Below are 17,347 nucleotides of genomic sequence, written 5' to 3'. Positions count from 1 at the left end.
TATCTAGAAGTGCTCATCCTCATCATACACAAGCTGCCATGGGCGACGTTGGTGACCACCTGACTCTCCGAGAGGAGATTGAAAAGGGCGTTTCAGATGTTACTAGAGCTATCAGTGCTTCCTTGCGCCCACTACCTGTTGCGTCCGGGGATGGAACCTATCTTCCAACGATGCATACAACGGGTATTTTGGATGACCTTGCCCGCATGAAACTAGGGGATGCAGGGACACTCGCAGAAGTTGCTAAACTAGCCGCGACTGGCCAACCAATTGATGATAAGCGTTATATCATGGAGAGGATTATCCAGGTACGACGTGTCTTATATACCATGATTAGGGGACTTATCGCGCTGAAGAATGAATGAAACAGCTGGCAGCATCCCTACCTAGCACGTCTAAAGATGGCAGCGCGTTAACAGAAGACTTGCTCTCTCAACTATGGAATGATTTACAGCACCCCCCACTCACGTAAGGTTCTGTTTCAATACACATCTACTCTTTAAAGTACTAACGCACTTGATAGACCAGTTGGGTCCGAATACATGTATCGAACTGCGGATGGGTCTTACAATGTAAGAATATCCCAGACGCTTCAATCTATCAGTTATTTGATTATTCACTTGTGATATAGAACATATTCCGCCCGGGTGTTGGGGCTGCTGGGTCGAGGTATGCAAAGACTGTTCAGCCAAAATCTGTACAACCGGTCAACCTTCCAGACCCGGGGGTTCTTTTTGATTCGCTCATGGCCCGAGAGAGATTTGAACCACACCCTAGCCAGATCTCTAGTATGCTATTCTATCTCGCTTCAATCATCATTCATGGTAGGTCTCCCCGCGCTGTATAATATCACATTCTAGATATTTCTAATACCATCCAAAGACTTATTCAAAACTGATCCACGGAACCCCACCGTTTCTAAAACATCGTCCTATCTTGATTTATCTCCTTTATATGGATCAAATCAGGCAGAGCAAGACAGTGTAAGAACCTTCAGAGATGGGAAGCTGAAGCCTGACAGTTTTGCCGAAAGACGGGTACATGGGCTCCCCCCTGGCTCTGGACTCTTGCTTGTGATGTTCAATCGCTTTCACAACTACGTGGTTCGCAACTTGGCCGCCATCAATGAAGGTGGTAGGTTTTCCAAGCCTCAGGATGGAGATGCGAAGGCATTTGCCAAATACGACAATGATCTTTTTCAGACTGGTCGTCTGATCACCTGTGGATTATATATCAACTGCATCCTGAAAGACTATGTGCGAACAATCCTTAACATCAATCGTATCGATAGCGATTGGAGTCTTGATCCGCGAGCAGAGAATGCAAAGCCGTTCCTAGGCTCCCCAATTGCCTCTGCAACAGGAAACCAGGTTTCCGTGGAATTCAATCTCATCTACAGATGGCATGCCTGTATTTCAGAGCGTGATGTCAAATGGTCGGAAAGTATATTCCGCAAGATATTTCCAGGGAGAAACCCTGAAACCATCCCAATGGAAGAGTTTCTTCGAAATCTGGGAAAATTTAGCTCGAATCTTCCGGACGACCCTCAAGAGCGGGGATTGGGACACCTTAAACGCGGACCTGACGGGCTGTTTAACGACGATGAACTTGTTCAGATGCTGACTGAGGGAATCGAGGACTGCGCTGGGGCTTTTGGTGCCAAGGGCGTACCAAAACTTTTACGGCCCGTTGAGATTCTGGGAATTATGCAAGCAAGGTCATGGAACTTAGCAACCCTCAATGAATTCAGGAAACATTTCCATCTCAAACCGCACGAGACATTCGAAGATATCAACTCGGACCCATATATTGCTGACCAGCTGAGACATCTTTACGATCATCCCGATAATGTTGAACTTTACCCTGGTGTCGTCGTCGAGGAGGTAAAAGAAGTAATGATTCCAGGAAGCGGGCTATGCCCCAATTTCACAATCTCTCGTGCTATTCTCTCGGATGCAGTTGCACTCGTTCGTGGAGACCGCTTTTACACCACTGATTATACTCCTAAGGCCCTTACCAACTGGGGCTTGAACGAATGCAACTATGACCTTAAGGTCAATAAGGGACATGTATTCCACAAACTTATCTTCAGGGCTTTTCCTCATCATTTCAAACGCAATTCTGTCTACGCTCATTTCCCATTCGTTAACCCCTGGGAAAATTCGAAAATCCTCTCTGACTTGGGTATTGCTCGGAAATACTCCTGGGACAAGCCTGGACGGATGAACCCGCCTGTTATGGTCAATTCTCACTCCGCCTGCCGAACTGTCCTTGGAAATAAGAGGGATTTCAAAGTTACCTGGGGTGAAACCATCGAATACTTGATGAAGCGAGATGGCCATCCATTTGGGAAAGACTTCATGCTTTCAGGGGATCGTCCGGCCAATTCAGTATCTAGAAGGATACTGCATGACGCCCTCTATATTGATCGTTGGCGTGAAGAAGTTAGAGTTTTCTATAAGGATACTACGATAAAACTTCTCCACAGCAAGGCATACAAGTTAGGTGGCACTATCAACCAAGTAGATATTGTCCGTGATGTTATAAACATGGCACACGTTCATTTCTGCGCTGCAGTGTTCTCTCTGCCCTTGAAGACCGAGGAGAACCCGCGAGGTGTTTATACTGAAAAGGAACTCTATGACATCATGGCACTTGTTTTCAAATGCATATTCTGTGACACTGACCCTGCGAAAAGTTTTGCTCTTCATGAGGCAGCGCGGGAGAACTCCCAGACTCTGGGTCTACTTGTGATGACAAACGTTGAGCTAATCAAGAGGACAGGGTTCCTGGCGCCTCTGATTGATCGGATTGATCGACATGACAATATTCTCGCCGACTATGGAATACATATGATTCAGCGGTTGCTGGATACAGGTCTTCCACCTCAGGATATCGTCTGGTCACATCTCTTGCCTACTGCTGGCGGTATGGTTGCGAATCAAGGGCAGCTTTCTTCGCAGTGCCTTGATTACTACCTTTCTAAAGAAGGTTCTGTGCATCTGCCAGAGATTCGGAGGCTATCAAAACTTGATACTCCAGAGGCTGATGACATCCTTCTTCGATAGTAAGTTAACTGATGGACTTTAACCTGTTTCGTACGTTAACGATTCTGTAGTGTTTTAGAAGGGTGTAGGATGAAATCCGTCGTTGCTCTCTATCGCGACGTTGCAGTGACGACTGAAGTCCAAGACGGTGATATGGATATATTACTGAAACCTGGTCAACGTGTTGCATGTAATTTGGTAAGTCCTCATGAATTAATTTGCGTGATAGTTATACTGGAACGTGCGGCATCTGATGGGGTTTGTTTTAATAAGGTTACTGCGTCCATGGATCCGGCAGTTTTCCCGAACCCTACCAAAGTCGACCTCACTCGAAGTCTAGGATCTTATATTCACTTCGGATATGGGCCTCATACATGTCTTGGTTCCGAGATGTGTAATCTTGCTCTTATCTCAATGTTGAAGGTCTTCTGCCAATTAGAAGCCCTCCGACGTACCCCAGGACCGCAAGGTCATCTCAAGACGGCCCCTGGACCAGCTGACCTAACGCTGTACATGCCTGAGGACCAGAGCTGTTATTCGCCATTCCCAGTCTCCATGAAGGTACAATGGGATGGGAGTCTGCCGCCAACCAAAGGGGAGCAAACAGCTAAGAACTAGAATACTACCTTGTGACGATTATGACGATGAAAGATTGGGATACTGATTTTCCTGGGGTATGGCCGGGTTTTATTACTTTTTTGAAGAGATGGATAAGAAGCCTGGGAGCCTTTTCTTTTATTTTCAAGTTATAGACTTAATACGCAATTCTTTATCATTAGTTACCTATCTAAAAATGCTTGAAATCCCTGTTTTTCGTCGTGTATATTACCACTGGACATCCACTGGCGGGCTAGGCTCGCGCCCCCAGGCTTCCACCAACATTAGACCGGCATAAAGTAATGCCGTTCCGAGTGAGCGGGCGGGCAGCAAAATTGGAATGGCCAAAGCTCCGAAGCGCGTGCTTACCTAATGCAATATGGCGATTATTTTGCCCTCTCACTTCCTTCGCAAGTCAACTCCAAAAGAAATACAACAAACAACATCTAAAAATTTCGACTCCCTCTCACCCACAGTTACGAAGTATCCATTACGGAAGCTTGTGTGCAAAGCCATAGGACGACGACCTGCACTCGTCTTCCTATTCTTTGCCTCAACTGTTACCTGTTGTGTTAAAACAACTTACTTCGTCACAACCCACCTCACCACCAACCTACATCATCAACCCTACCAAAACCGAACCGTTATCTCAATATCCATTCACTCTTTATAAGAGACAGTCTGCAGTCTGGGCAACTATTCTGTTACTTCACCAAAATTGCAACTTCGAAGAGTTCGACGTTTCGCTTATTCCCCTCAAACTCTTACTAGAAAAAGTGAAAGGAAACCGAATTAGCCGAATCCACTGCGCCTGAATTCGACGGAAACCTGGTAGTTTTCCTTTTACTTCACATGGTTGCCAGTACGGCACGCCATCATCATGGGGAGAATTGAGAAGGTGGCTAGCTCTAAGCATGAGGCTACGATTGTAAGTTACTCGGCTCTCCGCCTAAACTTCCTAACCGCCTCGGTTCGTGCTGGTGCTAACATGATATCCCACCTTCTGTAGTCGCCGGCTATAGCTCAGTATTCTAAGAAAGCTATTGAGATTTCTGTCGCCGAACTACCGTCGTACCTCGCAACATTTCCTCGCCAGTGGCCGTTTCCGCGGGGGGACCTATATCACTGGATCGGTGTGTTGAATCGATTTGACGAGCTATTGGCGCGTGTCGTCACGAAATATGGACTAGATGAGGGACCTCAGTCGAAGCCCTTTGGTCGACTTGTTCTTGTCGAAGATTCTGTTTCTACAAGCCTAGTTTCTAATGATGAGGAGGGCGAACGGAAACTTGACCAACTGGGGCTAGGGCCTGAAGGTGATAGAGAGCTAGTAGAGTCCATACTGGATTTCTCACGGCTCCTATTAGAGAAGTGTGGCAACCGCAGCTTGTTCAGCAGCAGCGAGCGTTTGAATGCTTTTCTGAACTCAACATCCCTCAGTCTAATTCAATGCACTCTACGACTGTCTCTCTGTCTGGCACAGCGATACTACTTCCGCCAACGATCTACCAGTAGCACCCACTTCCATCAAAGCTTACTGGCGGCGCATTATAACATTGAGTTGGACCGTGTCCAAAAACTGGCGTCACCTTTCCCACGCCCACCTTCATTCATTGAGACTGCCGAAGGAACTTCGTTGGAAAAAGGGAAGGACAAGTCTGCTCAACCTAGTGCGGTAGCGGGTGATAAATGCAATGCCAACGACTTGATATCGCTGACTAAAGTACCATCTGACAAGATTACGATGACAGATATTTCTCCAGCAGCTGAGATTGGCACTGCTGAATGGAAAGATTGGGGAACGGTGCGATTTGCTTATTACCCACGTGATGCTACTGTAGAGACATCTGGCGGCACTTTAAATACCTCCTCTCAGGTTCAAATGACACCGACACCATTGCGTCACAGATCTTCTGAGTATCAAAGCTCAAGGTTGCTCCATACCTCGAGCGTGGATGACTCTCCAACACCCACAACTCAATCACCGGCAACGAGACAAGAGGCTACTAGAGGAATGAAAATACTGGAGATTCCAAACTCTAAAGTTCTGTCTACCAGCACGGAAGAGCTTTTGAAGGAAAATCTGGGCGACTTGCCAAAGGAGTCGGCCTATGACCTCCTAAATCGACTTCGAATAGCTGCTGCCCTCGCCAAGTCTCCCGAGACTCGAAGGCAACTACTCGGCATCAGACTCCTTGCCCTCAGTAATTTGGCTTATATTTACCCGGAAGCTATATTTCAACAGAAAATTCTCCAGCAAGACTCCGACGAACCCAAACGGCTCCAGCTAGCTTACCAACTTTCTGACTTCGTGCATCTCGGGGTTGCTGGCGATATCAGCGCATCTACGTTAAACCAGTCGTTCGCCTTAACGTGTTTAGATGCTCTAGCTAAGCATAAGACGCGATCAGCGGACGTCTGTGCTGCCTTAAATTTAAATGTCAACCATGGCATTTTGATGTTTCTGGTCCGGAAAACTGTTACCGAACTGGCGGCGGAAGATGGCCTAGTTGATGACATTGAGGGAGATGACTGGCGCGATGCCCTATTTGGTCTTCTTCGAACTCTTCCAAGTTCCGGGACAAGAGCTCCGGAAACATTGATGCCTGCTGGCCTGATCCCCATGTTTGTGGATATGTTGAATCTTCGAACAGAAAAGGCCCGAAGAGTATACCCCAGAGTTTTAGAGTTTCTCGACAACTATGTCCACTCGGTTCGAGATGCTTTGGCAACTCTAGCTACTGCAAAGGGCTTCGATGCCATATCTGACCTTATTGCAACCGAGACAAAATCCGCATTTGATATGGTGGGAGAGGGTAAAGGGATTTCTGAGGAATTTAAAACTCCATCTACCGATTATTCCATACCCTATTTCCAACAACAGGCCATACGATGGTTGTTCAAATTTGTCAACCATGTAATGCAACATAATAGCGGCGGGTTTGAACGTTTGATCCGCAACTTCATAGACTCCCCTCCTCTTCTTAGTGCACTTCGCCTTGTTATCGAAAATGCAAAGACCTTTGGCTCGCATGTATGGAGCGGCTCCATTAACATTATGAGCCACTTCATCCACAATGAGCCTACCAGTTATGCCGTCATAGCTGAAGCCGGACTTAGCAAAAGCTTCCTCGAAGCCGTTATGTGCAAACCGCTAGAAGTTCCGGAGGAGTCGGCTGAAGGGGATAAGAAGCCTGCCAAACCCCAAAATTTGTTCAACCCTGCATCTACTTCATCGGACAATAAGAATCTCCTGGACCATCTTTCCAAGGCTCCAGAGCGTAAGGGGTCTGATGGAATCTTACCCTCAACAGAAGCTATTGTCGGCATACCATTGGCATTTGGGGCAATATGTTTGAATTCGACCGGCCTTGATCTATTCCAGTCATCTGACGCACTGGAAAGATTTTTCGATATTTTCGAAAGTCCCGTACACGTGAAATGCATGAAAAATGACTCGAATTTGCTTCGACTGTTGGGAAATTCATTCGATGAACTAGTGAGACACCACCCGGCTTTGAAGGCGTCGGTCATGAGCTCTGTTCTGCGCATGGTTGCCCGTGTCGGACTTCTTGGCAAGTACAAGGCATGGGAATCGGGACTAGGAGCGAAACTCTGGGTTGAGGACCAAGATGGAAAGGAATCTATCTCTGGCGGTGTATCTGCTACTATCGGTGATCTCTGCTCTGATTTCTTTCAGAATGAAGATTACTGGCCTAGTGCCTCCGTCCCTAACCTAGGTAACGCCAGCACTAGCTATCGAGAGCTCTTTGGGGAACCGGACACCAGCAAGTGGACTACCAAGGATACTGATGCGGATGGCCTTGCCGTCACGGGTTATATCTTTCCAGTACTGAAATTCTTAGGTGCATTCTTCGAGAATCAGGCTATCTGTGCCAATTTCATAGAAAACGGAGGGGTTGAATACGTCCTCGACTTTGCTGTCCTCCAGTCCTTGCCCTTTAGCTTCCATAACAATGAAGCGAACCACCAACTGGCTCAAGTCATCCATCTTATGGCAGAGACAAAACCTCACCTAGTACTTCCACCCCTTCTCAACCGTACCCTCTCCGCCCTCGATAAGCTTGAGCCATTCTGGTCCAGTGACCTGGGATCAGTGGGTTTCTTTTCCCCCTTTACAAGCCCTCTGCAAGCTTTCGAGTCCAGCCCCGAAGAGGTAGAATTAAAGATGAAAGGAACTTATTATGCCAAGCACCTTGTTGCTGTTGGAACATTGACCAATATTCTCCGCGAAGTCTATACTCCGCCAATATATCCTACACGTCCAGCACAGCAGCCATTACCATTTCACCAGGTCAATCTTGCTGATAAGTATGCCTTACTTTCCGAGCGTTTGGGGCGGCTGCATGCTGCTTGTGTTTGGGAAGAGATACTACTCCAGCAAGATATGCCTGAGGCGTGGAATGAGGTCACTAAGCTTCCTGGATTTAGCATTGAAGCGCTGGGTGAAGGTCGAGAAACCCCACCGGCCATTACAGCGGACGGAGGATCTGAAGCAGGTGATGTTGCTGCTGAGTCTCATGCTGAAGATACACAGACAGCACAGGGCGGCCGAGCTAAGAAATCCCCTAAAGTCGACAACCCTGCCTCTACACAGTTGGATAAAGGGGCAAATGTGAAGAACGTTAAGACCCTTCGCTGGCTGTTGGGAACGGTCCCTACTTGCATAACTGGATTTTTGCACTCTCTAGGTCGTGGACTGGTGGCGAAACGGCGCGTCGACACCTACCAACGACAGAAAGCAGCTGTGGTTGCTGGCGCAATTGCTTCTATGGTAATTCAGCAGTTGGAGCTTAAAGGACCTAATGAGTGTGTATCCACGAAGGATCGGTTTTCCTACCTTATTGTGATACTGTCATCGTTCTCGCGATTAATATTTGACTGTAAGTTTCACTTCCAGTTACTATGTGTATTAGTGAATCCTATGAAACCTCTAACAAACGTATTAGCTACCGAACGTACACACTCTCAGTGCCTGACGATGATTCTTGTCGCATTCAAGAGGCAAAACGGCATACAGAAAATGAAAGAAATAGCTGATATCTTTCTCCAAGAAGTCAAGGAGTTGGCCCCATTAGAGCACTCCACTTCATCACCTCGAGACCGGCCAGCCAGACTTGCATCAGCATATGGAGGAATCAAAATAATCTTGACATTCTTCTCGGAGATGACTTCTGCTCGATATGTTCTTGACTCTGCTCAGACTTTAGCAATGGCCAGTAATGATCGTGATAGAGAGCGATTTGATACCTTCCTTCCTCAACAATTCCTAGTTGAGCTTCGAATGGAGGCCTTACCTCTAGTGAAAAGCATGTGGACGTCAGATTTTGTGGAGACGGCCTCTAGTTCCATTGTCAAGTCGTTAATTGAGATCCTTCGCCTGGTTCTTGAAGCAGAACATGAAAATAATGCTTATCGCCGTGGAGATAATATGCCGAGACTTCAAGTAGCAGCTCTCAGGGCATTTGCTATTCATCCTGAACGCCTTGGTCAACTTGTTGAAAAGGGATACGATGAATCTCTTGCCAGAGAAGCGCTCTACCGCTGCTATAACTCCTCTAGTGCTGCTGAGGAATACTGCAACGCCCAAAAAGGTGTTCGCACTCCGCCTAGAAGTGCCATTCCAGACTATGATGCTGAAGCTGCAGTAGCGAAACCCGGCATTACTTCCCAGGGCGATCATGTTTCAGGAAGCCGCACAGGTAACGATACCAGCCCAGGTCCTTCTGCACAATCGGCACAAGATTTGGTTGATCCTATTGCATCAATTTTGGCTGAGATACATGCTGAGGCTACTGAAGCCATGGAAACAGAGGGTGATACCTCTTCTGAGGCATCGCCACCTTCAAATGCTAGAGCTGAAAGTTCGGCTGCTGCTGCCAGCACGGAAAGCAAAGCCAGTGAGGCTGCTTCTGCGGGATCGCCAAAGAAGCGAGAATTTGTAACAATAGATGATCTGGACAAAGAACGAGATATCATTCGCTCAAATTTAATAGAGCGATGCCTGGAAGTTCTGAATGCCCATCACGATGTCACCTTCGAGCTGGCTGACCTTATTAACTCTGCATCCAAGGTTGAAAACCCCTTCAACTTTAGGAGAGAGATTGGAGAGACGCTGCTGCATTTCCTAGCTTCTCTTCAAATGGACGAGAATTTTTTGACAGGAGGAAAGAAAATTGCAGCGCATGCGAGCCTTCTCGCCTTACTCCTACAGGAGCCACAGTTTTACGAGTCCACTCTCGAACCACTCCAAGATAATTTCTATGTTTTACTTGGATTTGTCAAAGTTCCACCTCCTACATCAGAGAAATCTCCCGATGAGCCTTGCCCCTGGATTGGTCAAGTTTTGCTTATTCTTGAAAAAGTACTTGCTGAAGACGCCTCTCCTAAGGCCATCCAATGGAATCCACCGAATGCCGATACCCCCGAGGATTTTGATGTTGCTGAGTTAGGGGAACCTCTTGTTTCGCTAGAAGGTAAAACGCAGCTCTTCGATGCCCTTTTGGAAGTGTTACCACGGATCGGTAAAGATGAGTCACTCGCTCTGTCTGTTGCCCGGGTGCTCGTTATGCTCACTCGGGAACGTGTACTCGCAACAAGGCTTGGAGAGCGCAGGAACCTTCAACGCTTGTTTGTCATGATAAAACAATTGAGCAATCCATCCAACGAAAAGCTACAAAATACATTTATGCTCATCCTCCGACATATCGTTGAAGATGAAGACACAATCCGCCAAATAATAAGAAATGATATCATTACCAGCTTCGATTCCAGGCCTTCTCGCCAGACAGACACTACTAATTTCGTTCGCCAATATAGCCATTTGGTAATACGAGCCCCGCGACTCTTTGTTGAGGTGACAAATGAGCTGCTGAAACTTTCAAGATATGACGCAAACCAGCGGCCTCAAACACTTGTTTTAAAGAATCCAAAGAAGATTGATGGTTTGCAGTCGTCAGAAGAAACAGATAAGCAGGAAGAAGCTAAGACCGAGGGAGGGCAGTCTCCGCGAGCAGCTAAGGAGGCTGACCAACATGAACCTAAAGAAAGCAAGGAGAAACACAAGGAGTTGAAGACACCAATTGTTGAGCATCCAGATGGCGTTGTCCACTATCTTCTTTCTGAATTGCTTTCATATAGAGATGTTGACGACAAAGAGTCCGCCCCTGCTCCGCCCCCTGAGAAAACGGGTAATCGAGCTGAGGATATCGAAATGGCCACTGGCGAGAGCTCATCCTCATCTCAGGCTACAAACCGTGAGACTTCCTCGAAAAAGCCGGAGAAACCCCAATTCAAGGCAGAGGACCATCCTATCTATATCTATAGATGCTTCCTCCTCCATTGCTTGACGGAACTCCTGTCATCTTATAACCGCACCAAGGTGGAGTTCATCAACTTTTCCCGCAAGGCAGATCCCCTGGCAACAACCCCATCAAAGCCACGGTCCGGTATTTTGAATTATCTACTTCACGGCCTTATTCCAATTGGAACCATGGAACATGACGAATCCATTCCATTCAAAAAGCGTGTTAATACCTCAGGATGGGCAATGAAAGTTATAATCGCTCTATGTACAAAGACGATTGAATATGGCGGACGGAGATCCCTTCCTTCGCAAGAAGAAGAGGTTGAGTCTGACTTGGTATTTGTCCGAAAATTTGTCCTGGAACACGCCCTGAAGTCCTATAAAGATGCTAGTGCTTCTCGGGAGCCACTTGACTCTAAGTACGCTCGCCTCATGTGCATGGCAGACCTTTTCGATAAAATGCTCAGTGGTGGTTCTGGCCCAGATGGCACACCACGAACTTCATCAGCTACTCGCCAGATCGCTAAGACGATGTTTGAGAAGAACTTTGTCAATGCCTTCACTGCCTCTATTGCTGACATTGACTTAAACTTCCCATCATCCAAGCGCGTCGTGAAATATATCCTACGACCTCTTAATAAACTATCTCAGACTGCCGTACTTTTAAGCGAAAGCGGCTCGATTGAAGCGAAACCGAATCAAAGTGATTCTGATGAAATATCGTCAGCAAGTTCGGTATCTGAGTTTTCGTCGTCAAGAGAAGAAACACCCGATCTTTTCCGTCACTCTACCCTAGGCATGTTTGAACCACATGAGGAAGAGACTTCTAGTGACGAGGATGAAGAGGACGAGGAAATGTACGACGATGAGTATGATGAAGAGATGGAGTACGAAGAAGACATGCCAGAGCACGATGGAGAAGTTGTCAGTGACGAAGATGAGGAGGAGATGAATGAGCGAGGTCCAATTGAAGGATTACCGGGCGATACTCCAATGGATATCGAAGTTTTAATCGACGGAGACTCCGAGGATGAGGATGATGTGGACGATGATGATGAAGATGATGCAGATGATGATGAGGACGAGGACGAGGACGACGGCGATGACCATCTGGACGAACGAATTGTTGCTGGTGAAATTACCGGTGATAATGACAATAACAGCCTCCAAGATGGAGAAGATGAATGGGAAAGTGATGAGGGTTCCGAAGAGGCAGACGATGAGTTAGCCATGATGAACCAGCTCGAGATTGAATTAGGAGGTGGCATGGGACAAGGAGAACACAACCGTCCCGGTCCCCCTCACATAGAAAATCTTCTGAGAGTCCTGGAAGAGACTGGCGCCACTGTTGAGCGCCTGGACCACGAAATCGACCATGGAATGGATATGAGGGACCTTGGAGAAGATTTTGTAGAGGATGACTTGAATGAGGAAGAAGGTATGGTGCAGTCATGCAATATATAACTCGCATCCAGCTAACTTTTCACCAGACGATGATGAAGAAGTTGACGAACTGGAAGAAGAAGTTGATGAGTTTGACGACGAGCAAGCAATATACCATGAATACGACCGTAAGTGGTCATACTACTCAACTACTGCCTTGCTTTGAGGACTGACAAAAGCGTACTTTAGATGATGATGGGGACCTTTCAAACTCACCGTGGAGCTGGGATGAGCCAGTTCTGACCCAGAACCGCGTTCCTTCACGGAATATTTCGTCCTGGAATTTCTTCCCGGGTCAGATGGCAAGTCGACAGGGTATCATACCAGTACCAGACTATCGAACTCACCGGACTCAAGTTACACAACCGGGAAATGATGATGGTGTTAACCCCCTTCTACGCCGTTATGGTCGCCCACATGAACAGCCGGCGCAAAGGCGAGGGCAAAATGCGGAAGCATTCAGTGACTGGGTAACTGCAATGGACCAAAATAGCCATGGTAGGCTTTTGTCAATCGATAGCCCTGTTACATTCATGAATGCAATTATGCAAGCAATTGGCCAAGGAGGACCAGAGTTTGGCATCATACCCCGGCCTGATGGATTCCACCTTCATGTGGAGCGTGGATCCGTTCTCCCTGGCCGTCTCCAGGATCTCCTTGGATTAGGAAGAGCTCCAGCGGTTACTCCACGTTCTCGTGATGATCCAGGCCAGGCTGTTGCCTTCCCAACCGGCTCGACATTAAATCGTTGGCAGGAAGAAGCTCGACTTCATTTCAACAACCTCTATATGGAAAGGGCACAGCGAATTGTGCAGTCAATTCTCAAACTTTTAATTCCTCCAGCTATCGAGGAAGACAAGCAACGACAAAAGAAATTGGAAGAAGAGCGAAAGCGTTTGGACGAAGAAAAGCTTGAGCGGGAGAAACAAGAACGCATTGCTCGAGAAGAGGTTGAAAAGGAGAAAAAACGGAAGGAAGAAGAGGAAGAAGCTAGAAAATTGGAGGAAGAACGCCGTGCAGAGGAAAATGCTCAAGCGGGTGATGCTGAGCCAATGGAAGACGTGCAGCCTACACCTGGTGCTGCGGAGCAGCCTTCTACTGAAGCTGCAGCCCCTGAAGCAGGCCCGTCAGAGCCAGTTCAAAGAGTTCACACGATTATACGCGGCCGCCAACTTGATATTACTGGCATGGAAATCGATCCGGAATACCTTGAGGCACTCCCAGAAGAAATGCGCGAGGAAGTAATCTTGCAACAACTTGCAGAACAACGTTCTCAAGCAGCCGTCGCCGGCGAAGAACCAAGCGAGATCAACCCCGAATTTTTAGAAGCATTGCCGGCAGAAATCCGAGAGGAACTCCTACAGCAAGAAGCAGCCGATCGCCGTCGTCGAGAGCGGGAAGCAGCTCGTCGGCAAGCAGCAGCGAATGGAGGTCCTCATGCCGAAGATATGGATCCTGCCAGTTTCATAGCAACACTTGAGCCATCATTGCGACAAACTGTCTTGGCTGACCAACCTGATGATATATTGGCATCACTAGGCCCAGAGTTTGTGACGGAAGCTCGGGCATTGACTGGCCGCAGACTTCCTCGGTTTGGTGACCCGGTCCTAGACCCGCCTCCCCCGGCTCGTCAAACCCAGGAGCCCAAGAAGCCTCAACGCCGGCAGATTGTGCAGGTCGTCGATAAAGCTGGTGTAGCCACTCTACTTCGACTGATGTTTATGCCACTACAACCGAATGCTAGACATCATGTAAATGATATCCTACATAATGTTTGCCAGAACCGTCAGAATAGATCAGAAGTGATCAGCCTCATTCTGCTGATCCTCCAAGACGGAAGCGCTGATATTTCGGCAGTGGAGCGAAGCTTCGCTCATTTGTCATTGCGCGCCAAAACGCCAACTTCTCAGCGAACTCCCCAATCCCTCAAACGGGCTTTGTCGCTCCCTGCCCCCGGCGCCAACCATGATGTGACCCCGTTGATTGTAATTCAACAATGCTTAGGTGCTCTTTCGTTCCTAACTCAGTACAACCCACATATCCCATGGTTTTTCCTCACCGAGCATGAAGCCGTCTCAGCGCTTAAAATGAAGGCCCTACGCAAAGGGAAGGCAAAGGAAAATAGGGCAAATAAATTTGCACTGAATTCTCTTTTGTCCCTTCTCGACCGGAAAGCAATCTTGGACAGTCCTAACTGCATGGAACAGCTATCCGGATTACTTAGCAGTATTACCCATCCTTTGACAATACTACTCCGAAGAGAATCAGACAAGCAAGAAGATTCCGAAATTAAAGAGGCTGAGACGAAGCCCGAAACTGTGACCCAGCCACAGGATGCAGGTGAAACCCAGGCAAGCAACCCACCAGATACTACTATGGCGGAGCCAACTGCCGGGACGACTTCAGATACTGCCGGCCAACAAGAGCAAGCTGAAGATGGAAATACCGAGGGAGATAAATCTTCCAAGGAAGACAGAAAGAAGAAAGTACGAACAATTGACCCTCCCGTGGTCCCAGAGTACAATTTACGACTTGTGGTTCATATTCTCTCCGCCCGCGAGTGCAATGGTAGGACATTTAGAGAAACGCTTTCCACCATCAATAACTTGTCTTCAATCCCGGGTGCAAAAGAAATCATTGGGAAAGAGTTGGTTGGTCAAGCGCAGACTTTGAGCAAATCGATATTGGTCGACTTGGAGGAACTTAAACCTCATATTACCAATGCGGAATCTGGTACTGATGTGCAGGGCATGGCTCTTGCGAAATTCTCGCCAGCAAGTTCCGACCAAGCCAAGCTGCTACGAGTTTTGACAGCACTCGATTATCTATTTGATCCTAGTCGAGACAAGGAGAAAATATCTGAAGCGGAGGCCTCTGAGAAAGCAAACACCCTGAAGGCGCTCTATGAGAGTGTTACTTTTGGGCCCTTATGGACGAAGCTTAGTGATTGCCTCCACGCTGTTCAACGCAAAGAATCGATGCTGAATGTCGCGACGACCCTTCTTCCATTGATCGAGTCACTCATGGTTGTCTGCAAGAATACCACACTGAAGGATATTCCCCTTTTCCCCAAGCAAGGCCGTGAGTTCTCCGTGTCAAGCCCACCCCCCGATTCTGGTATGGAGGGCTTGTTCTTCAACTTTACAGAGGATCACCGCAAGATTCTCAACGAGCTTGTGCGGCAAAACCCTCGACTTATGAGCGGCACATTCTCGCTCTTGGTCAAAAATCCAAAGGTTTTGGAGTTCGACAACAAACGTAACTACTTCAACCGCAAGCTCCATTCCCGCGGAACCGAGGTTCGCCATCCCCACCCTCCACTACAGCTCTCTGTCCGCCGTGACCAGGTGTTCCTCGACTCCTTCAAGTCTCTATATTTCAAGACTGCAGACGAAATGAAATATGGCAAACTTAGCATCCGATTCCATGGCGAAGAAGGTGTTGATGCTGGTGGCGTAAGCAGGGAATGGTTCCAGGTCCTTGCCCGAGGAATGTTCAACCCCGACTATGCTTTGTTCATTCCAGTCGCATCTGATCGCACAACATTCCACCCCAACCGGCTTAGTGGCGTCAATCAGGAGCACCTGATGTTCTTCAAGTTTATCGGACGCATCATTGGCAAAGCATTGTATGAAGGTAGGGTTCTTGATTGTCACTTCAGTAGAGCAGTGTACAAGAGAATCCTAGGAAAGTCAGTTTCCATTAAAGACATGGAGACTCTTGACCTCGACTATTACAAGTCACTGTTGTGGATGCTAGAAAACGACATTACTGATATTCTTACTGAGAATTTCTCTGTTGAGGTTGAAGATTTTGGTGAAACCCGTGTCATTGACTTAGTGGAGAACGGCCGAAATATCCCAGTCACCCAGGAGAACAAGGAAGAATACGTTCAACACGTTGTTGAACACCGATTGACAGGGTCTGTGAAAGAGCAGCTGGACCACTTCCTCCGTGGTTTCCACGATATTATACCAGCAGACCTTATCTCCATCTTCAACGAACAGGAACTGGAACTTCTCATTTCTGGGTTACCTGAGATCGATGTCAATGATTGGAAGAACAACACTGAGTACCACAACTATTCTGCATCTTCCCCGCAGATTCAGTGGTTCTGGCGCGCCGTTCGGTCATTTGACAAAGAAGAGAGAGCCAAACTTCTTCAGTTTGTCACTGGTACAAGCAAGGTACCCTTGAACGGATTTAGAGAGCTTGAGGGAATGAATGGATTCAGCAAATTCAATATCCATCGTGACTACGGTAGCAAAGACAGACTTCCAAGCTCACACACCTGTTTTAACCGTAAGTTATCATTTTCAGTACATATTACTGCTGTTTAACGTGCTAACTCATCATTTTGCAGAGCTCGATCTACCCGAGTATGACAGCTATGAGTCGTTACGCAAATGCCTATACACAGCTATGACTGCTGGCAGTGAATACTTCGGGTTCGCTTAAGAGATTCAGTGGCTAAACCCATACCCTCCTCATCCCAATCTATTGTTTATCAGCTCTTCATGACTCTGTTTCCCATACCATACCCTTCCACTTCCCATAGCTTGACTGCCCTTGATACATCGCATGTGAACTCTAGCATTAGGCATCAGGACGGCGTGCTCTGGCTCAGGGTTTCATTTCCCCTAAGATTCCCATGTATATTTCAGAATGTTTTGACAATGCTTTCTCTCAAACGAAGGCCGACCGGCTCTCCTCTGGCGGTTTTCTGTCGTCCCCTTTGCCCCTGATTTTCCGCCAACTGTGTTTTATTGTGCCCCTACATTCCCTTTCCCCATTAGATAGGTTTGATAATACTGGGCTCTCTGAGTAGCTGAAGTGCAGATCAGCTCATCTCTTAGGTTCCCACTAAAAAATACATTTCTTACCTGAATTCTTCTCGTGTCTGGAGCTCGTTCTTGTGTTTGATGTTATCCGT

At 47.4% G+C, this 17,347-nt stretch overlaps 2 protein-coding genes across 2 annotated transcripts; both read left to right on the top strand.

Annotated features, from left to right (window-relative positions):
* Positions 1 to 38: 38 nt before the first annotated feature.
* TRV_04981 (uncharacterized protein) lies at positions 39 to 3,068 on the top strand (the record flags this gene model as incomplete). Its single annotated transcript, XM_003020859.1, has 4 exons — positions 39 to 308; positions 371 to 468; positions 632 to 824; positions 861 to 3,068. 4 exons carry the CDS (start codon positions 39 to 41, stop codon positions 3,066 to 3,068), a joined length of 2,769 nt encoding a protein of 922 aa, XP_003020905.1.
* A 1,456-nt stretch (positions 3,069 to 4,524) lies between these two features.
* Positions 4,525 to 16,872, top strand: TRV_04980 (uncharacterized protein; the record flags this gene model as incomplete). Its single annotated transcript, XM_003020858.1, has 6 exons — positions 4,525 to 4,572; positions 4,654 to 8,439; positions 8,638 to 12,409; positions 12,447 to 12,542; positions 12,604 to 16,716; positions 16,778 to 16,872. The coding sequence occupies 6 exons, from the start codon at positions 4,525 to 4,527 to the stop codon at positions 16,870 to 16,872; spliced, it is 11,910 nt and encodes a 3,969-aa protein (XP_003020904.1).
* Between the last annotated feature and the right edge of the window lie 475 nt (positions 16,873 to 17,347).

The sequence above is a fragment of the Trichophyton verrucosum genome (assembly GCF_000151505.1).
Source record: "Trichophyton verrucosum HKI 0517 chromosome Unknown contig00379_1.f1.exp, whole genome shotgun sequence".
NCBI classification, from domain to species: Eukaryota; Fungi; Ascomycota; class Eurotiomycetes; order Onygenales; family Arthrodermataceae; genus Trichophyton; species Trichophyton verrucosum.
The sequence above is the reverse complement of the archived record's forward strand: the minus strand, read 5'-3'. Positions and strand labels throughout refer to the sequence as shown.